Raw genomic sequence first — 22,450 nt, 5'->3', positions numbered from 1 at the left:
TTTGTCGGCTCAGCGCGGCAGCCATGTAAATGTAAATGAAGCCGCGATCATTTAAATTGCGGCTTCATTTACCTTTGCCTACAACCCTAATCTACATGCCTCTGCCGACAGAGGCATGTAGTGTAGACACAGCCTAAGAGCTGAAGTCAGTAGTTTGGCCTGGAGCCAGACCCATTGTGACCAGTGGCAGTGACTGGTGAGGGGTCGGTAGGAGAAGTGGCAGGTGGCTAGTAGGAGCAACAGCAGGCAGCCAGCGGGGCGGCTGGCAGAAGCAAGCGGACCACAGGACCAGCACAAAGGTGGCATGGCCTCAGGCTCAATGAACGGAGTCATCAAGGTGATGTGTCTGGGTCTGCACTGACTGGACAGAGCTGTAAATGCGGCGTTTGAAGTTGGAGAACGTTTGGGTAGGTGAGTGGGACACTTACATTGCTGGACTTGTGAGCCTGAGAGGCAAAGGACATTGCTCAATCTGCTTGAGCTGGGATGGTTACTCATGGGGGTTATGAACTCTGGTTGTGGTATTTTCCCAAGTTAATGCCATGTGACTTCTCTCCCTCTTTTATTAGACGTTTATTTTCTATGCTCAGACTCTGTGCCTGTGAGCGGGGAAGCATTGCCTCCCAGAGGCACCCAGGGGTGTGTGAATTTCCCAGGGTACTGGGTGGGGGCTGAGCTGGTTCTGTGTGAGATGGATGAAGAGGGACCCCTAGATCCTGAACCTGGCCCTGGCTGCTGCCGGCGCTACCTGGCAGAAGGGTTACAGTAGTAAGAGCCACCCAGCTCTTCTGACATTTAAAAGGCAGCGCTGTAGCACTGCTGCGCCTCTGCCTCCCCTTCCCCACTCCCCACACACTGCAGAGACAGTGCTGGGGGGAACTTGCTTTTAAGCCATCTCTTCCCAGCACTAGCTCCTGCTCCTCGCCCCCTGCTGTCTCTGATAAAGAGGCAGCAAGGGTGGGGGGGAATGTGAGTAGTCGACTCGACTCCCAGTAAGCCCAGGAGTATCAGGTAGCCAACTATTTGGCTACTTTTTTACATCCCCGGTGCAATAGTCATGGGAATGCTCCTGGCAGAGCTGCCCCTGTTGTGCCAGAGGGAGGAGGAGCCAAGAGGCCTTTCATCTCTGAGCCAGAAAAGGAACAATGTGTGGATCTGCTGCACCCTTCCACTGAAGAAGAAAACCCCTCAGAACAGGTGAAGCGGAGGAAGACCTGACACTAAAGCAGCCAGGTCGACTTGTCCCTACAGGAAGGGAGCCATGCTGGAGTTGACATGGGAAGGACGTGCACTCAGCCCGTGCTGTGGGGAATGGCTGGAGGTGTTCTTGCTGCAGAGGGCAGCATCAGATGATCTCCTCCCGAGGCCTGCAGGGAAATGTGCTCTCCAGTAGCAGCTGCTGAATCTGTAAAGCCAGGCCAGGGCCTCACAACCAGGATCTAACGAGGGCACTATGATGTTTTAAACAGTACCAACCAACAGCCACCCTTAATGGTTTGAAAAATTAACCTGATCATAGATTCTAAAGATAATGGATTCTTCCAGCAAGTATATTACATTATATGATGACCGGTCTGTAGTAAGGGTACATCGTAGGCACTGCTACCAATGTTCTCTGTAAACAGAGCGCTTGGGCTGCCATCCGGGAGAGATTCAAATGCCAGCCAGCTCATTAGAAGAGCGCCCACAGCAGCAAGTGTTTCTGCATGTGGTGCACATCTACACATGCCTCAGTGCACATAAAATTTATTCTTGCACATGGATGTAAAAAATTAGAGGGAACATTGACTGCTACAACTGACATGTTATGACACAAGGGGAAAGTAATACCAAAATGAACAAACCCCAGAACATAAAAGCAATATTTCAAAATTTTGAAACAAACGTATTCCAAAACCACAGTTTGTTGGATATTCTATTCCATGAGAACAGCTGAAGTCTCTGTTTTTTCATTCTGGATCCAAACAAGAACCGATTATGAATTGTCAACATTTCCTGCAAAATGGAAAACCCGAGTTGTGACCGGCTTCTTTGGCATCACCTGGGGCAGTGTCCTCTTTTTAAAGGCAGTTCTTGTGCAGAGGATGAGAAGTAGCCACAGCCTCCCTTCACCTGCAATCATGTGGAAGTCAGTCACTGGGATTTATGGACAGTTTGGGATACAAGTAAAAGGGGACGTTGAAGTTGATGTATAATGTATTTTCAGTTTATTAGTGCTGGTCCCAAGCTTCAGTTCTGATCCAAAGCTGGATCAGAAAGTTCTCACAGTTTAAAAAGTGAGCAGCCTTAGGGCATATCTATACTGGGGAGTTATTTTGAAATATTAAGGTAAACATCCACACTACCAAGCCCTTATTTCAAAATAATAAGTCCTGCTTGTGCAGAGGAATAGCTTATTTTGAAACATTTATTTTGGGAGTTATTGTTTTGAAATAATTTATTTCAAAATAATTTTCCAGTATAGACATAGCCAGAGGGTATGTCTACATTACAAAGTTAATTTGAACTACCAGCCGTTAGTTCGAATTAACTTTAATAGCAGCTACACATGCAAACCGCTAGTTCGAATTTAATTCCAACTAGCGGAGCGCTTAATTCGAACTAGGTAAACCTCATTCTACGAGGAGTAATGCCTAGTTCGAATTAAGTAGTTCGAATTAAGGGCTGTGTAGCCACTTAATTCGAACTAGTTGGAGGCTAGCCATTTCTAGCTTGCCCTGGTGGCCACTCTGGGCCTAGCCAGGGAAACTTTTCTGCCCCCCTCCTGGCCCCAGAGCCCTTAAAGGGGCATGGTCTGGCTACAGTGCCCATGCCAGTTGCAAGCCTGCCAGCACCCAGCCAGCAGACCCTGCACTTGCCACGGCATGAGCCAGCCACCCACTGCCACCCAGCCCTCCACCTCTTCCCAGGACAAGGCTGGTGGCTCCCAGGAGCCTGCCTGGTGCTGCAAGAGGCGGGCGCCCACCTGGTCTAGTGCGGAGATCGTGGAACTCATTGAGGTTTGGGGGGGGCCTCCAACGTCCACAACCTCCGCACTAGGCACAGGAATGCAGCCATCTAGGGCAGGATAACTGCCAGCCTGGCCATCAAAGGCCACATGCGAACCCAGGAGCAGGTTTGCATGAAAATCAAGTTGGTCCAGTGAGACCCCCTGAGCTTAGAACATAAGAACATAAGAATGGCCGTACTGGGTCAGACCAAAGGTCCATCTAGCCCAGTAGCCTGTCTGCCGACAGCGGCCAACACCAGGTACCCCGGAGGGGATGGACCGAAGACAATGACCAAGCAATTTGTCTCGTGCCTTCCCTCTCCAGCCTTCCACAAACAGAGGCCAGGGACACCATTCCTACCCCCTGGCTAATAGCACTCCATGGACCCAACCTCCATGAATTTATCTAACTTCTCTTTAAACTCTGTTATAGTTCTAGCCTTCACAGCCTCCTGTGGCAAGGAGTTCCACAGGTTGACTATGTGCTGTGTAAAGAAGAAGTTTATTTTATTAGTTTTAAACCTGCTGCCCATTCATTTCATTTGGTGTCCTCTAGTCCTTCTATTATGGGAACTAACGAAGAACTTTTCTTTATGCACCCTCTCCACACCACTCATGATTTTACAGACCTCTATCATATCCCCCCTTTTCTAAGCTGAAAACTCCCAATCTCTTTAGCCTCTCTCCATACGGGACCTGTTCCAAACCCCTGATCATTTTAGTTGCCCTTTTCTGAACCCTTTCCAAGGCCAAAATATCTTTCCTGGGGTGAGGAGACCACATCTGTACACCGTACTGAAGATATGGCTACCATAGTTTGATACTTCCCCTCCTCCTTCTTTCCCTGGCTTCCCCCTTCCAGCTCCCTTCTCCCAGGTTTGTAATGAGTCCACCCCATTACACCCTCTGTGTACAAACCCATAGACAACTGCTTCCAATAACATGAGCCCCTGTAGCACAAAGCCACTAACCAGCTGCACCAAGCCAAGTCCCCACCTCTACACTGGTGCAGTGCTGGTTCAGCCCCAGGTGAGGCCACATGCACAGCCAGCTGACTGGGCCCCGGGTGCAAGGTCCAGGGTGCAAAGGCCGACCTTCTTCCCTTGCCCCAAGCGATCTTCTATTCTCGATGGGTAGGGTCGGTCTAACCACAGGCTGATGGGTCCTAACCGGAAGCATATGATGTGCCCAGTCAGGCGGAGGTCAGTGGGAAGACAGCTAGATGCCCTCTGGGGGCTCAGCGGATCATTACCCAGGAACTCAGGCACCAGGAAGCAGCTTGTGGAGGAGGTGCCCCTTCAGTTCATCCTGGATGGGCTGGTGCCCTTTGGCTTTGGGGGACATGCTGTGGGACCAGGACCAATGAGCTGCACTAACTGTGTAAGCCTGAATGTGACCTTGCCCCAAAATCCCCCTATTGGCATCAACAGGCTTAGTCCTGATCTATAAACTGACTTACGCAAGCTCACGTCGGGGCCCAAATTTGTATTCATTGGAAGGCAACTGCCAGTTGAATGGCAGTTGATCAACAGCCAGTTGATCAACAGCCAGTTGAATGGCACGGTGCATGCTGTGCAGCTGGAGGTCGCCTCCCAGCTGTCCCATGGGACTGTACTATCCTGGGGTGTGTCTAGACTACATCCCTTTTCTCGAAAAAGGAATGTAAATTAGACACTTCGAAATAGCAAATGAAGCCGGGATTTAAATTTCCCGCACTTCATTTGCATAATAGTGGCTGCGGTTTTTTTCCACATGGGGCTTTTCGATAGAAAAACAGCAGTTTAGACGGGGGATCTTTTGAAAATAAAACCTTTTTTCGAAAGATCCTGTAAGCCTCATTTTTCATCTGACAACTCTGTCAACAGGCGCGTTGGCGACCTTCAACAGATGACTGACAATGTGATCTGCAGTAACTGCAGGCCAGCTTTGTGCATGTGGACATTGAGTCACACCTCGTCCACAAATTAAGGATGTATTTGGGAGGAGAGAATTGCAAACGCCTACCTCGTCCCCCCACAGCCTTTCAAGTTTTGCCTTCTGAGGGCATTTTTTGTCTGGCTGATTGTCTGTTAATGGAATGACTCACAGTGTCATGCATATGCTTATTTTGAGCTGACCCTGTCATGAAATTGTGACCACTTTTGGCTGGAGTTCGAAGGACTGTTCACCAGCCAGTCTTTGTTGGCGTCAGGAGGTGAGCTCTATCAGCATAGGAGGATGCATCTAGGCTCTTTTATTTTTTTCGTTGTAATGGATTTACTGTAAGACTAAGGCCATGTCTATACTATCAAGTTTTGTCTGCAAAACTTATGTCAACACCCAAAAGTCGACAAAACAAAAATCACCAGAGGGTGTTCACATTTGCTTCCTCTGTCAACAGATCATGTCCACACTGGGGGTGCCATCATTGACAGTGTGAGCAATGCACTGTAGGTAAATATCCCACTATGCAGTGTTGTGGGAAGGCAGAGCTGATCCCTGCACATCTTGGGATTCCCTCTGAGTTCTCTGACATTATCCTCAGCTCCTGGGAGTAGCATGCTGAGTAGTAGTGTGAGCTCTCCATGTTTTGAAAGGGGAGGGGGGGGGGTGAATGCCTGCAGGGCATCAGAGATCACAAAACACTAAGCAGAGCCATCAGGGCAGGGATTGTGGGATACTGGCAGAAGCCACTTCTGTGGACAAAACAAAGAGCAGAGTCTATGCTGGCTCTTTGTTGACAAAAAAGGGAGGGGGAAAAGAAAAAAGTCTCTTGCAGGAATGGAAGTTTTTTGTTGCCAAAACTGGGCATTTCCCCCCACAATAGTCACACTGCAGCAGGGTGTGCAAGCTCACTGTTTTGTCGCCAAAAGGCAAACTGTTGATAGAACTTCGTAGTGTAGACAGACTTGGAAAAGCCGTGTGTTAATTTGAAAGCCTGGGCTATTATGGTTTGTACTAGCCTCTGAAGAGAAAGCAAAGTGGAGCGGCTGGCCTGGTGAGGCTGATTTGCTGGGGAACTGTGCAGCCTGGAAAAATGCCAGCCAGGAGGGAAAGAGAATCATAGAATACTAGGACTGGAAGGGACCTTGAGAGATGCGGTTCTCCTCCAAGAGAGGGCCCAGATGCAGAGGTGGGAGTTTAGAGGAGGTGCCCATCCTAGCTCAGCGAGGGGAATACAGATGCCATTGCTCTGAACTGTGAAAAATAGGGTTCTTTCCTTCCTGTCCAATTACAGGGCACTTTGTTTAGGTTATCTATGCCCTGGTGATGTTATGGTTGTGCAAGTACTAATCAAGGAAATCAATCAAACCCAGCAGTGGGCCTGCAGATAATTAGGCCCATGTGGGGCCAAGACCAACTCCCTTAGGGTATGCCTGCACAGCAAAGAAAAATCTACCATGGGCCTGGGTTTGGAGGGGGGGGGGGGTGGGAAGGCTTGGGCAGCAGGGTTGTTTCATTGCTACGTAGATGTCTGGGCATGGGTATGGGCTAGAACCTGAGCTCTGGGATCCCCACCTGCCACACAGTCCTAGATCCCAGGCTAAGTAGACAGCACTAGGTAGATGGAGGAATTCTTCTGTCAACCTAGCTACTACCTCTGAGGGAAGAGGTGAGTTACCTCCTCTGATGGAAGAATCCCTCCTATCAATTGTCTACAACACTAATGTGCTACAGTAACACAGCTGCAGCCACGCTGCTGTAACATTTTCAGTGGAGGCAAGCCTTAAAACTTTATGAAAATCCATAAAGGGCTCAGCCGAATTGTCAGCTCTGAATTTTCAGGAACTGTAGAAAAGTTTAGGTTTCATTCTGGATCTGAATGTACCCATTGGAACCATCCTGATGACAGGCCCATGGCAAAACACTCTGGCTGTGTCTAGACTGGCAAGTTTTTCCACAAAAGCAATTGCTTTTGCGGAAAAACTTGCCAGCTGTCTACACTGGCCGCTTGAATTTCCGCAAGAACACTGACGATCTCATGTAAGATTGTCAGTGTTCTTGTGGAAATACTATGTTGCTCCTGTTCGGGCAAAAGCCCTCTTGCACAAATGCTTTTGCACAAGAGGGCCAGTGTAGACAACGCGGTATTGTTTTGAGGAAAAAAGCCCCAATTGCGAAAATGGCGATCGGGGCTTTCTTGTGCAAAACTGGGTCTAGATTGGCACGGATACTTTTCCACAAAAAGTGCTTTTGCAGAAAAGTGTCCGTGCCAATCTAGATGCTCTTTTCCGCAAATGCTTTTAACGGAAAACTTTTCCATTAAAAGCATTTGCGGAAAATCATGCCAGTGTAGACGTAGCCTCTGGGTATGTCTACACTACAGCACTAATTCGAACTAACTTAATTCGAATTAGTTAATTCAAAATAAGCTAATTCGAATTAGTGCATCTAGACCTAAAAACTCATTCGAATTAGCGTTTTGCTAATTCGAAATAGCATGTCCACATTGAGTGGACCCTGAACAGAAGTTAAGGCTGGCTGGAACCAGTGCATCAGGTTAGGACTTAGAGCGTGGAGCTGCTGCCTCAGGCTAGCTGAGGGCTGTGCTTAAAGGGACTCGACCCCCACCCCAGACAGACAGTTCTCAGGGGTTCCCCGCTTGCTTGTCTACCTCGATGAGGGACAGCAAAGCAGTCCTGACTTGGAGTGCCCTGAGTGCCCACACTCGGCACATCACAGCACTTGGCCATCAGCCCGGCTGCACTTGCTGCAGGCTGCCATCTGGGGGGGTCAATCGGGGGGCTGTCAGGATCCAGGAGGCCCGGCAGGAGAGCTTCCACCCCGAGGAGCCCACAGAGCCACCCCAGTCTTCCCCACTGGGGGCTCATGCCCCATTCCTCCCTCACCTCCTTCCACTTGCCCCTCCCTAGCCCCCCTTATTCTACAAATTGCATAGTTTATTTCTAGTCTAAATCAAAATAGCTTATTTTGAAAGTTGGGGCTGTCCACACCCAAATTTCAGAATAAGGCACTATTCCGACAAATCCCTTAACCCTCATGGAACGTGTGCCTGCTATTTCAGGAAATAGCGGGCGCTTTTAAAGATGCAGCGTTGCTATTTCAGGATACTTCTGGTATCTCAAAAGAGCAAGGCAATCTAGACGTAGTGTGGAATAAGGTGCACTATATGTTGAGGCTGGGGTAAGGGCAAAGGAGTTGTCTCCAAGAGGGGAAGCTCTCTCATCCGGATTGGGCCAACAGACTGAGAGACAGAGACACTCCACTGAGGGCCCCTGGCTGGGCCCCTGTTAGAGGTGTGCCCCAGAAGGGGGTTGCGATACACAGGGTGTGACTCAGCCAGAGGGCTGAGTTGCCAAAGAGGCTTTTGGTATCAAACTGAAGCAGTGCAGGAACCCACACGTGGCCAGATGGGGAGCGTTTGTGTGAGCTGAGTGCCACCCCATTACAGAGGGTCTCTGCTGGGATCCTTCTCCTATTTCAGTGACATTGTATTATTTGTTATTGGGCTGTTGCTATTTTCAACAAGTCCCCTCGGGGATGCTCTGCTGGAGTTACAGCTTCTTGCTTCAGCCCCTAGGGCGAAGTCAGTCACCTGTTTAATTTGTGAACCTGAATCTCCATGGTAGCTGTCTCCACACCCCGCTCCCCTGGCAGCCTGTGGCAACAGCCACAGGCACCTGCCGAGCCAGTCCACCATCGAGGTTTGCTCTTGGGGCTGCCAAGAAGCGAGATTTCAAACTGCCCTCTCATGGTCCTGTGCCAAATGTTCCTCAGAGGCCCTGCTCCTGCACCAGTTGAAACCAGTGTGAATTTTGCCTCAGTAGGATCGAGACCCAATTCCTGCCACCTCCTGCCTGCAAATCTTCCATTGTGAGGAAGGAGCAACAGCCCCCTTGTTTTCGCAGCAGACCAGTGGGGTGTAAAAGTGTGCGATAAAACCAGTGAATGCTGCGGCAACGGGGTCTCATAGCTGGACAAACAAGAATTAAGCCAGAAATCCACATGCCAGCAACAAGCTGGTCCCATGACTAGCCGGCCGCATAACTGTGTACTAGAGCTGTTCAGACATCCCAGACTGCATTGCTTCGTGTGCTGTTCATGTTGTTCCGTGTGCATGTCCTCCGGGGACTCTGTCTCCTGCCAAGGCCCCGTAGAATAGCTGCCCCACTTCCCCGAATTCACTGCCTACTCACATTGGCTTCTTTGAGCACAGACACCTTTCTATTAACAGAAAGGGAAAGTATCGATCACAGCAACGCCTCAAGCCCCAAGAACACCTTCCCTCAGAGGGGATCCATAGCATGGAGCGTCACCTCCACAATGGAGAGGGGGGGAAATATTAGTCCTCTCAGTTTACAGATGAGAAAGCAAAATGAGACTTGCCAGAAGTCTCACAGGGCATGAGGGCAGTGCCAGGCAATACAGCTAACTTGCTTTAGCCAAATCGGCCTTTAGCCAAATTGGCCCAGGGCTTTAGCCAAATTGGCCTTTTTCTTCAGACTGCCTAGTGACTTCTGACTTCCGAGAATCCTGTTCTGTCATTTCCCTGTAGCCTAAATGGGCTGAGTCGGAGAGCACTGATAAGAGCTCCTGGCTCACCGCAGTCTAATTGTTATTACTACACAAAGCACGGGCGGTTTTTCCTCGGAAAATAGGTGGGGGGAGGGAGGAAAGAGGGGTGCTCCTAGGCTAATTCTTACGGCTGGGTACAAGTAGCATTTTGCTGCAGATCCACTGTGCTTTTTCCTTCCCCTCCAGAGCAGGACACTGATTTGCCAGCCTTTCAAACATTCCTTCATTGTCTCTCTTCTAGCGTTGTTCTGACTGAGCTCTGTCACCATCACATTCTCTCACGTCTCTTTAGAAGTCTCATGCGATATTTTTCTGTTTCAGCTTTTTCCTCTTTCTCCCCTACATCCTAGGTCGATGCCCGAGAGAGGAGAGGGCATTCGCAACCCTGATCCTTTCTTTGTTTATTTGTTTGGTCTAAGAAAATGCAGGCCATTTACATCAATAGGCGACAGGAACAACTCCCAGGCTGTCTGTTGAGGCTATATTAATAGATGGCCATCTGTTCCTGGAACTGCTCACAGACTGGCAGAGGAGAGACATTTCCAGAGCTAAATGGGCACTGGCTTGGAATTTTTCACAGGATGAGCCCTACTCATCTTTAGCAGGCCAGTAGCTCTCTCAGAGAAAAGGAGACAGGCAGGTTTCATTCTCGGGGGTCATCTCCAAGGCCAGTAGGAAAAGCAGCTCCTCAGACAGGCCCTGCCAGTGGCTTTCTCTTCTAGAAGGGAGATGGCCCAGACTCACCCATGTCCCTTGGCCATTCTACTATATTGTACACATCATCCGGTCAATTTTATAGTGGCGCTGTGGTTGCCTGACCCTTGATCACCAGGGGTGACTAAGGTAGTGATGGAAGGGTGCAATCCTATTCCTGTTGGAATCAATGAGGGAGGGGGGTGGAGATGACAACTAAGTTCAATGGGAACACAACTGGACTCATTTCTGTGCATGGGGGTGGGTTATTTATTTACATTGAAAAGCAACAATCTTTATTTTAAAAGAGTTTTTCCCTGTCAAAGTAGTTTCTTAATTGCTCCTTAGTCATCTAATGAGTCTTTTGTATGTTTCTTGGATATGAGAGTTCCCACTAGCATGCCAGTGGATGAATTTAGTGTTGTCTAGAACCATAGCCCAAGTGACATTCCGACAATTCAAGGAAACTGTTTCTTTTGGATGACTCACACCCAAAACAGATTTCTCCTTGGACCATGGATGACCTTCAGAAAAAAAAGAGAACATGCACTGTGCCAAGGCGTTCTATATATCTAATCACTCCAAAAATACACTGCCTGCCCTTTCTTATTCCTTAAATGGACACTTTGGCTTCACACGGTTCAAGACACTTGTGAAATGTGTTTGCATAAAGGTGCAGTTTCATAGACCCAGAATAATGTCAGGCTGTAAGAAGGGACCTGAAAAGAACAGCAAGTCCACCCCCTGCATTGGGACAAGCTCCAGTCTACCTAGACCATCCCTGAAGGTGTTTGTCTCACCTATTCTTAAAAATCTCTGAATATGAAGCTTCCACCACCTTCTTTGGTAACCTTTCCCAGTGCTCTGCTAGCCATACAGTTGGAAAGATTTTCCCTACTAACTATCATAAATCTACCTTGCTGCAAACTAAGCCAATTACCAAGTCTACCTTTGATGGCCGTAGAGAGCAGTCACTGATAATGACTTTAATGTATTTGAAGATGTTGTCACATTCTCCTTTGGTTGTCTCTTCTCCAGACTAACCATGCCCAATTCTTTCAGCCTTTCCACATAGGTCAGGTTTTCTAAGTCTTTTATCATTTTTGTTGCTTTCAATTTGCTCTCAGTCACTCCAACTTGTCCACATCTTCCCTAAACTGCGGTGCCCAGAACTGGACACAACTGGGGCCTCCTACTGAGGCCTCACTAGTGCCAACTAGAGTGGGACGATTAACTCCTCTCTTCGTTTTTCACAACTGCATCACAGTGTTGACTCCTATTCAATTTGTGATCCAGTCTAGACCCTCCCTCTCCCCCTAATCCTTTCAGCGGTACTATCATCTAGCCAGTTATTCCCCATTTTGTTGTTGGGCATTTGCGTTTTCCTTTCTAAATGAAGTACTTTGCACTTGCCTTGTTTACATTTCATCATGTCAATCTGAAACCATTTTCCAATTCGTCAAGGTCACTTTTCATTCTAATCCTGTCCTCCAAAGTGTTTCCAACCCCTCCCTACTCAGTGTTATCCACAGATTTTATCAGCATACTTTCCACTGAATTATCCAAGGCATTAATGAAATATTGCATGGTACCTGACTAAGGCTGCCAACTCTTCTGACCCAGTGGATCGGATGCCATAGCATCCAGTTCTTGAGAGTTGACAACCTTGCGCCAGCCTAAGGCCTGACCCTTGTGGGATGCCAGTAGCTACACGCTCCTAGTTTGACAGGAACCATTGATAAATACTCTGAGTACAACCTTTCAACAAGTTGTGCACCCACCTTATAGTTATATCATATAGACCGTGATTATGAGAATGGCATATGGAAGAGTGTCAAAAGCCTTATTAAAATCTGCTTCCTGCTTCCTCTCCCTATCTAGTAATCCAGTCAAAGAAGGAAATTAGGTTTGGCATGACTTATTCTTGACAAATTCATGCTAGCTATTCCCTTACAGAACTATTATCTTTTACGGGTTAAATTTCTCTAGTCTGGCATTCTTTGGTCCACCAATATCCGTGGTCTGGCATGATTTTAGATACCCACTCCAATTATGATGGGTGTGGCCAAGTTTCCCGCAATGGCATGAAGTTTTTTATAGGCACCAGTCCTGGCTCTCAGTGTTCTATTCTGTTATTTAGCTCTAAATTACCCTAAATGTCTTCTAAGAGCCCAATAAGCAGTGGAAGTGTTGGTAATACTACTAACAATATTGACCTCCTGTGATCTGGCAAATTCTCTAGTTCAGCACCATTCAGGCTCTGAAGGTGCTGGACTAGAAAGTTTCAGCAGATATTTACTAATTAATTGTGTAATAATTTGTTGCAGTATCTTTCCAGGTATCAAAGTTAAGTTGATTGGTCTATGCTTCCATGAGTGTTCTTTGTCCTCCTTTTTAAAGACAGGTATTATATTTGTCTTTCTCCAGTCTTCTGGAACCTCTCCTGTCTTCCATGAGTTCTCAAAGATAATTGCTAATTGGTCTGAGATTGCTTCAGTGAGGTCCTTAAATGATCTAGTATAAATTTCATTAAGTCCTGTCAATTTGTATAACTTACCAGAATTTTTAAACCTGTTCTTTGCCTGGTCTGACGAGTGTTCCTTCCCCCTTGCTGTTTTAATTGTGTTAAGTACTGGTCATCATTATTAACCTTGCTAGGGATGACTAAAGCAAAATAGGCATTAAAAAAACACCTCTCACCTTCTTGATGTCATCTGATACTAATTCTCCTGTTTGGGGCTTTTTCTTGCTGCTAATGTATTTAAATAACCTCTTCTGATTACATTATATGACTCCTGCCACTAGACAGGAATCCAGGCTGAGAAGCTAGGAAACCTCAGGAGATTAGGCTGGAGGTGGGGGAAATACCAGCAGAAAGTGAGAGCTGCTTAGAAGGAATGTGACTGCTTACCTACGCAGAGCGACAGAGCACTCCTGTAAGGAGGCAGCCGCAGTGGAGAGGAACACAGGGGGAAGTAGGAAGGGTATCTGGGCCCCAGGTTGCAGGGAATGATAGACTATTCCAGACTGCGGGTGTAGCAACATGAAGATGTGGATTGCTCAGAATAGCTCTGGAACGGCTGTTGCATTCTCGATCGCAGTGTGCCCAACCCATTGCACTAGGCTATACCTGCTCTCACCCTTGGCTTTGTGCACTGCGTTGTCCCTGAGGAGCAAGTGTCACAGTGGTCTGGAGAGTGACTCTTGGGTATTCGTGTAGCAGGGCTTGCTCCATGAATTGCTTTCAAGAATAACACTACTAAGGCCTTAAACTGCCAACAGAAGCTGCCTGGTAACTTGGGGAGAGATGGAGGGATGTACTCACAGAGGCCTTACCCACATGGGGGAGAGTCAAGGAGCCTTTGCAGCATGTTCAGTTTCAAATACACTTACACTAATTCAGCTGGAAGGCAACAAGTGTGTGTCTCACTGTGCCCAGATCCTCAGGATCAATGGATCCTCAGGATCAGGGAAGCCGTCTGATTGAATTGCTGAACACTTGTGAAGCACTTCTTGATCCGTGCATGGAAGAACTCAAACCCCAGGGATTGCATCAGTGGTAATAGAAGGAAATTTTCCTCTGCAGGAGGGACAAAGAAAGCTACTGCTATTTTCAAAGCTGCTATGATCATTAAGAACCAAAACCCAATAGTTTAAATGGAAATTGTTAGTCTAAATCTTCTAGCTGAAATGAAAATCTCAGCCCCGTACCCTTAATATACAAAAGAGAAAGTTCAGTGAAAGGACCAAACATAAACTGACCAGGGAGAAACCTATCAGCAACAATCATGTTTAAATATAGTTGTTGCTATTACAACTTCTGGTGCAGATGACGTAGTTTCTAACAATTTTTTTTTTAATGAATTTAGCTGCTTTTTCTCCACTCAGAATATCCAGGAGCAGATTGAGATTTCCTTGTTGGGCAACTGTATTTTGGGATACTCAGATGGGATTTTTCTTGTATATTTTTTGGACCTGCAAATGGATTGTAAATGATTGACTGTGAGTATACGGTAGGAAAGCTGAAACAAAATACAGGACTATGTAGCACTTTAAAGACTAACAAGATGGTTTATTAGATGATGAGATTTCGTGGGCCGGTCTGGAGTGGGTCACTTCCTCAGATCAAATAGTGGAAGAAAACTGTCACAACCATATATACCAAAGGATACAATTAAAAAAATGAACACATATGAAAAGGACAAATCACATTTCAGAACAGAACGGGGATGGGGGTGGCGGGAAGGTAAATGTCTGTGAGCTAATGATATTAGAGGTGATAATTGGGGAAGCTATCTTTGTAATGGGTAAGATAACTAGCTCCTTTGTTCAGACTCAGGTGTAAAGTGTCGAATTTTAGCATGAATAACAGTTCAGACGATTCTCTTTCAAGTGCAGTCTTAAAAGGTCTTTGAAGCAGGATGCAGGTAATTAAGTCGTTGAGACAGTGTCCTTTCTGGTTGAAATGGCAAGAAACTGTTTTTTCTTTGTGATCCTGTCTAATATCAGTTTTCTGGGCATTGATCCTTTGGCGAAGTGTCTGAGACGTTTGTCCAATGTACAAAGCAGACGGACACTTTCGGCACATGATAGCATAAATTATATTTCTGGATGCCCAGGAATATGTGTTCTTGATCTTATAACTCACTTGGTTAGGTCCAATAATGGTATCAGCAGAGTGAATATGTGGACAAAGCTGGCAACGGGGTTTGTAGCAAGGGAAGGTACCACAGTTGGTATCAGTGTGGTATGTCCTGTGGTTGTTGGTAAGAATCATCTTGAGGTTAGGTGGTTGTCTATAGGAGACTATGGGTCTGTCTCCCAGAGCCTCTTGGAGTTTGGTATCCTGTTCCAGTATAGGCTGTAGTTTATTGATAATGTATTGGACAGGTTTAAATTGGGGGTTGTAGGTGATGACAAGTGGTGTTCTATTGTTGGTTTTCTTGGGTCTATCTTGAAGTAGATGGTTTCTAGGTATTCGTCTGGCTCTTTCAATTTGCTTTTTTATTTCTCCGGGTGGGTAGTTGAGGTTTATAAATGCTTGGTAGAGATCCTGAAGTTTCTGGTCTCTGTCAGTGGGATTAGAGCAGATGCAGTTGTATCAAAGGGCTTGGCTATAGATGATGGATCGTATGGTGTGTGCTGGATGGGAGCTGGAAGCATGTAGGTAACTGTATGAGTCGGTGGGTTTTCTGTAGAGAGTAGTGTCTAATTTTCCATTGTTGATTTGTACTGTGGTGTCCAGGAAGTGGATCTCTCGTGTAGAATGGTCCAGGCTGAGGTTGATGGTGGGGTGTAGGTTGGTGTTGTTTACTTGTGATGAGTCACATAAAGCACATAGTGTTGTTTATATGCCCTGACTGGGTGATTGAGCAAGCACTGCTGGCAGAACAGGCATTTCAGATTTGATTTCCTCTGGCTACTCATTCACAGGACTCCAACATTCCCTTTCTGCAAACCTCCATGGCACTAAAACCGGAACCTTTAGCAGTGACCAGAAAAGGGGGCATGTGCCGGCCTCAAACCAAAGTCATTCAAAAACCCCAGAAAGTCACACAATGTTTTTGCACTATTCACCGCTGGCCAATTTCTTTTGTGCTTGTACAACACCTGGCACAAATGGAGCTTCTTGGCACTACAGTAATACAAAGGAGTTATTAATCAGAGAGCATGCTTCATCTAGCTGAACCTGTGTAAACCAAGACCAAGATATCCGCCTTTGAAGTAGTTTGAGGTCCAGGGATAAATAATACTGTTAGACACACTCCAAGTACGTTTATTAAGTATAATAATGTGTGTAAATAAGTGCCCGAGGGAACACATGATATAGGTTCAACCTCAGGCCTCCTTCTCCTATTGTGTGCTTGGGTAGCCATTGATGCATGTGCTTAGTGAGTGTGCAAAGCAATCACTCTCATCGAATAGAATTTGAGTCCCATTTGGCACAGATGCAAAGGACACCACCACACTGTGCAGTGCACTGAGGTCTCGGGCCCAAAGAACTCTGCATTTCCAGGATGCAAAAGAGAGGACAGCGCTTCCCTGTGAAGTGAGGTGCAGGAAGTACAGGCCACCTGCCACCAAAGCCTCAAGGTCCATTTCTAAGCTGCTCCTGGGAGAAAGCTCACCAGGGCGGTAATTCATCACAGGCAAATGTCAATCAGTAAGGAACAATGATGAACTTAACATAAGAACGGCCTTACTGGGTCAGACCAATGGTCTATCTAGCCCAGTATCCTGTCTGCTGACAGTGGCCAATAGCAGATGCCCCAGAGGGAGGGAACACAACACGTGATCATCACGTGATCCCTCTTCTGTCATCCATTTCCAGAGAAACAGAGGCTAGGGACACCATTCCTTCCCATCCTGGCTAATAGACATTGATGGACCTAACCTCCATGAATCTATCTAGCTCTTTTTTTAACCTTTTTAAAGTCCTAGCCTTCACTGCATCCTCTGGCAAGGAGTTCCACAAGTTGACTGTGCGCTGAGTGAAGAAAAACTTCCTTTTATTTGTTTTTAACCTGCTGCCTATTAATTTCATTTGGTGACCCCTAGTTCTTTTATTGTGGGAATAATAACTTTTCTTTATTCACTTTTTCTATACCAGTCTTGATTTTATAGATCTCTATCATATCCCCCCTCCCATTAGTCTCCTCTTTTCTAAGCTAAAAAGTCCAAGTCTTTTTAATCTCTCTTCACATGGGACCCGTTCCAAACCCCTAATCATTTTTGTTGCCCTTTTCTGAACTTTTTCCAATACCAAGATATCTTTTTTGAGATGAGCGACCACAACTGTATGCAGTATTCAAGATGTAGGCATACCATGGTTATAGAGGCAATAAGAGTCTCTGTGGGTATGTCTACACTACCCCGCTAGTTTGAACTAGCGGGGTAATGTAGGCATACCGCACTTGCAAATGAAGGCCGGAATTTGAATTTCCCAGGCTTCATTTGCATAAGCGGGGAGCCGCCATTTTTAAAACCCCGCTGGTTCGAACCCTACACGGGGCTCGAACTAGGTAGTTCGAACTAGGATTCCTAATCCGAACTACCGGTACACCTCTCTATCCCCTTTTTAATTATTCCTAACATTCTATTTGCTTTTTTGACTGCCGCTGCATACTGAGTGGATGTTTTCAATGAACTATCCACAATGACTCCAAGATCTCTCTCTTGAGTAGTTGTAGCCAAATTAGTCCCCATCATATTGTATATATAGTTGGGATTATTTTTTTACAATGTGCATTACTTTACATTTATCAACATTAAATTTCATTTGCCATATTTTTGCTCATCACTTTAGTTTGGTGAGATCTTTTTGAAGCTAAATTAGTATCCATCATATTGAACGTAAAAATGCTCTGGATGCATTTACAGGAAAATGTTCCCTGCCCAGCATTCTTACAAGAACTGTTCCCTATGAACAGCTCCATTGCTGATGTACAGCAAAGCTAGTCTGCTGTAGATGACCTATGGAATCCAATGTAATTTTAGTGCAGTCTTGGGGAAATGGCCGGGAAAATTTACCCCATAAATAACTCTCGTGCTCTTCACCTTGATGATGATGATGATGATGATGATAATAATCCCAGACTAATGACTAATTACTCACCTGTCAAAATAATTACTAGCCCCTGAGACCTGGAGCTTTCTCTGGAACATTTTATGACGATACTTTCTTATTGCCCAGAATTGACCAAAGTCCAAAATTGATTCACTTTCCCACCTTGCCAAATTGCACTTAAAAATAACCATTGCACTGCCATTCCTAAATCAGTGTTAATAATTGCAGTATGCCAATAGCTCCCATAGGTGAAGGTGTTGCATTAATCATGTAAATCAGCCTTCTCTGGAGGGCTTTATGCTGCGACTCTACAGATTGAGTTTGACGCCCTGCCCAATACATTCTGGGAAAGGGGTTAACTTCTGCTCCACTATGAACTGTGGATTCAATTGTACTGTCAGGGCTTCATACTCCTCTCAACCCAGAGCAGAACTCCCATTGACTTCAATGGGAGATTTGCACAAAGGCTTATGTAATAATGTAACTTGCAAAAGTCTGATTTTTCTCTGGTGCTGAGGACAACGCCAGCCAAAGTCCTGCAGGTGCTCAGCATTTCTACACTTAGGCTGTTATCCACCGTGACTCAGGCTCTGTCTAGACGACACTGGTCTATCCGAAAAAGTTACACAAATTGCGCTCCGCAATTTTCATACCTTTTTCCATTGTTTTTTTCGGAAGTGGCTTTTATGAATTTTGACCAGTCTATACTGAGCCAAATTTCAGTTAAGACTCCTTTTTCAGAAGAGCCCTTCTTCCTTGTGGGAGGAGGAAGACAGGGCTTCTGAAAGAGCGCGTCTGCTCTTCCGCAAAAAAAAAAGCAGAAGAACAGACACGTTCCCTGGACACGGCGGAGTTTTTCTGGGGTATCCCCAAAAAAACCCGTAGTGCAGATATAGCCTCAGTGGGAAAGCCCTCTCCATTTAGGCCCATCATTCTTCCTGCCCTTTGTTTCCTTCCCTTCCTAGACTTTCTGTTTCTCCCTCTTTCCCGCTTTTGTATTTTTCCTCCTTTTCTCCCCACTGTACTTCCATTTCTGTAGCAATTTTCAGCTCCCTCCTGTCAGCATCACTTCCATCACTTTCCCCCTCTCACCAGCTAACATGATCAGCAGCAGTGTTCCCTGTAGGCTGAGCATTTTGGCAGCCACTGAGGAGAGACTCAGGTGCTGGTGGTGCACGTCCACACATGCCGGGGTGCACAGGCAAAATGTATTCTGTCCACAGATGGAAAAAAATAGTGGGAACATTAATCAGCAGTGACATAAAGTTGCCTTTTAGAGCATCCTCATTAAGCTTTAGAATTACAACCAGCAGGGCTGTTCTCTACGATATTGTTTTGAGCTGTTTGTTTGCAGACAAGGGCAGACATCACATTTCTCTACAACCACGAGGTCTGGAAATGTCCTTTGGCCTTTAAATTAAATCCTGATTCTGTAGCTGTGCAATGAGGGTTCAGGGTAGAGCAGAGCCAGACACAATGTGGCCAGTGGATGAGGACTATAAGGGTACATCTACACAGCGCTCCGACCTTGAAATAAGTGACTCAATTTGTGCTACACAAATTGCGTAGCTTATTTTGACCTTATATTGAAATAAACTATTTCAAAATTTGGCGCTGTCTACACAACAGATATTTTGAAATAACATGTGCAGTTAAAGATGCAGAATTGGTATTTTGGGATACTGCCAGTATCCTGAAATAGCCTCACTGTCTATACCTAATTGAGAATACAGGTCATTTTTCTAAATTACTATGCCTTCATCTGCTCTGGAGAGAGACATTGCAGCAAAGAGCTTACTACTGTCATCTGGGACAGCATCTCAGTTTCCAAGCTGTGTATCTGTGTTCCCTTCAACACCTCTGTGAATTGTGGCCTTGCCTTTTACATACTCAACAAGGTGCAGTTTCAGATATTCCAGTCATCTATGTACAATGTGCCGACCTTTTTAATGTACTGAGTGTAATTGCTGAAGTCATAATCATAGAATGCTAGAACTGGAAGGGATCGCAAGAGGTCATCAAGTCCAGTCTCCACCCTTACAGCAGGACCAAGCACCATCTCTAGATCATCCCTGACAGATGTCTATCCAACCTGCTCTTAAATATCTCCAGAGATGAAGTTTCCACAACCTCCCTAGGCAATTTATTCCAGTGTTTGACCACCCTGACAGTCAGGAAGTTTTTCCTAATGTCCAACCTACGCTCCCTTGCTGCAATTTCAGCCCACTGTTTCTTTTCCGATTTGGTAATTAAGGAAGTGTTTATACAACTGTCATGATTTTACTGGCTGCTTTATAAATGCGAGTGACATCTCTAAGCACAGGGCCAATCACTTCCTTCCTGAATGCAGAAGCAAGCAAGAAAGATGTTAGCCATTTCCTCCTTTCAGGGGAGGGGGGATCTCCAGGCCAGCCTGACTAATCCTGAGGCTGGTCAGACCAGAGGAGACTGGCGCCTGACAGCAGTGGGAGGTGCCTGCAGATCAGCTCTCCACTGCTGACCTGAATGGTGACTGCTTTGGAGACTGCCCCAATCATCCAATTCTGCAACTAGATGGCACAGCCTTGGGCAGAACCACCTGAGAGATAAATCTCTTCCTTGTTGGGTCAGCGTTCTGGGGGAGCTTATGGGGACCCTGCCCTCTAGCTCTATTAATCAGCGATGTCTCATCCTGTCTACATCAGTTGTATTTCCTGCTCTGTAATTTAGTTGCTGTTACCACACCCACTAATACAGCAATTGCACAAGCATGTGCAGACCTGGCTTTGAAAGGCACAATGGGTTGCTGGCTCACTGAATTGTCCCTGTGCCAGGAGTCTGCTTAGAGCAGGGGTAGACGATAATTTTTGCAGGGAGGCCACTCAAAGGATCTTGGTAAGTGGTCACAGGCCATTATATTAATGGAGGAGATGTGTGAGGTCTGGGACGGAGTTTGGGTGCAGGAGGGAGCTCCAGGCAGAGCATTGGGGTGCAAGAGAGGCGTGCGGGATCTGGGAGGGAGTTTGGGTCCAGGAGGAGGTTCTAACCTAGGGCAGAAGGTTGAGGTGTGGAAGGGGGTGTGAGGTGTTGGCTCCGGCCCTGGTCGAGAGGTGCTTATCATAGGTGGCTCCCAGCTAGCGGTACAGCACGCAAGCTACCTGCATGCCAGGGTGGCCCTGCACCACTCAAAGTGGCCAACTGCTACTGGCAAATGTGTCTTTGCGTTCCCCTTGACGGGGGGGGGGAGGGGACAACAGTTCTCCACTTGCTGCCCATGCCCACAAACACCATCCACCGTCCCCTTCCTCCAAAGGTGCACACAGAGACATGCTTGTTAGGGGCAGCCGGTTGCTTCTGGGAGTAGCATGGCCAGGGCTGCAGCAAGCAGGCAGCCTGCCTGAGTGACACACTGTGCTATGGGACTTTTAGCAGCCCAGAGAGTCATGATGGGCTGGAGGGAAATGTTTGGTGGGCCAGATCCAGCCCACAGGCCATATTTTGCCCTGTTTTAAAGGGTTTGTTCACCATGTATCTCTCTACAGTGCATCCCGGCCCATGGACAGTGTAAGAATTTAACACTTCCTATAGGTGCGCATGTCCATAGAGTCAAAGATACAGAGTCCAGACTCATCTAGTCTGACCTGTGGCGTGACACAGGCCACAGAACATCACTCACCAATTTCCCATGACTCCTGCTTGAGCTACTGCAGAACTTTCAGAAGATATCCTCTCTTCAATTATAGATTCCGAGTGATGGAGCATTCGACACATCTCTAGGCAAGTCGTTTCAAGAGTTAACTAACCTCACTCTTAAAAAAAAATTGCACTTTTTTTTCTAGTCTGAATTTGTCTAGCTTAAGTTTCCAACTGTTGGATTTCACTGTGTCTTCTTATTCTATCTGTATTAAGAATCTCTTCCACGGGTGTAGGTACACTTAAAGTATGATCAAGTCGCTGTTTAACCTACTCTTGGATAAACTCAATGGATTGTGTTTCTCAAGTGTCTGGTTTTTTTTTCATGTTTTCCATACCTCAAATCATCCTTCATAGGGCCTTATGATTTTCAACTTCCATGCCAGCTCTTTACTGAAGCCTTTACAATGTTTCAACATCCCTTTTGATGTGTGGTCCCAAAACTAGACACGGTGTTCTAGCTTTACTGCTCCTGTACACAGAGGTTATACCACCTCAGTGTTTTGACTTAATATATCCCTGCTTAACTTTTATAGTTGCTGTGTAACATCCTCTCTTGTTACCACCAGCATAGAAAATATTTCCTTATCACTGTACGAGAGTCCTACTTCCTTCCAAATATGGAACAGACATGTGTAGTGAATACTGCTGCCTTTTCTAAACCATGAGTGGCAACTTTGCCATCTTTACCTAGCATCAGACCCATATCATTGTTAGAAATTCATTTGATTTTGACAAATAGGAAGGAACTAACCAGTTGAGAGTTTGAAAGTGGAAGGCAGCTTGGGTGAAAATGATCATGAAATGACAGAGTTTATGATTCTAAGGAATGACTGGAGGGAATACAGCAATAAAAAGACAACGGAGTTCAACAAGGTAGCCGTTAGCAAAATCAGGAAGTTGGTAGATAAGATCCTCTTAGGAAGCAAGCCTCAGAGGAAAAACAATTTAAGACAATTGGCAGTTTTTCAGAGAGATATTATTAAGGACATAACAATTGATTCCACTTCATA

At 46.2% G+C, this 22,450-nt stretch overlaps 1 protein-coding gene across 1 annotated transcript in view; it reads left to right on the top strand.

The window, feature by feature from the left end:
- The first annotated feature begins 213 nt into the window (after positions 1 to 213).
- Positions 214 to 22,450, top strand: part of LOC112545100 (thioredoxin-like) — a 46,141-nt gene continuing 23,904 nt past the window's right edge. Inside the window, exon 1 of the mRNA XM_025182499.3 lies at positions 214 to 407. Coding sequence (XP_025038284.2) covers positions 378 to 407 — 30 coding nt within the window. The 5' untranslated portion in view covers positions 214 to 377. The remainder of the gene's footprint in view (positions 408 to 22,450) is intronic.

The sequence above is a fragment of the Pelodiscus sinensis genome, chromosome 6 (assembly GCF_052426305.1).
Source record: "Pelodiscus sinensis isolate ZL-2025 chromosome 6, ASM5242630v1, whole genome shotgun sequence".
Taxonomy (NCBI): Eukaryota; Metazoa; Chordata; order Testudines; family Trionychidae; genus Pelodiscus; species Pelodiscus sinensis.
The sequence above is the reverse complement of the archived record's forward strand: the minus strand, read 5'-3'. Positions and strand labels throughout refer to the sequence as shown.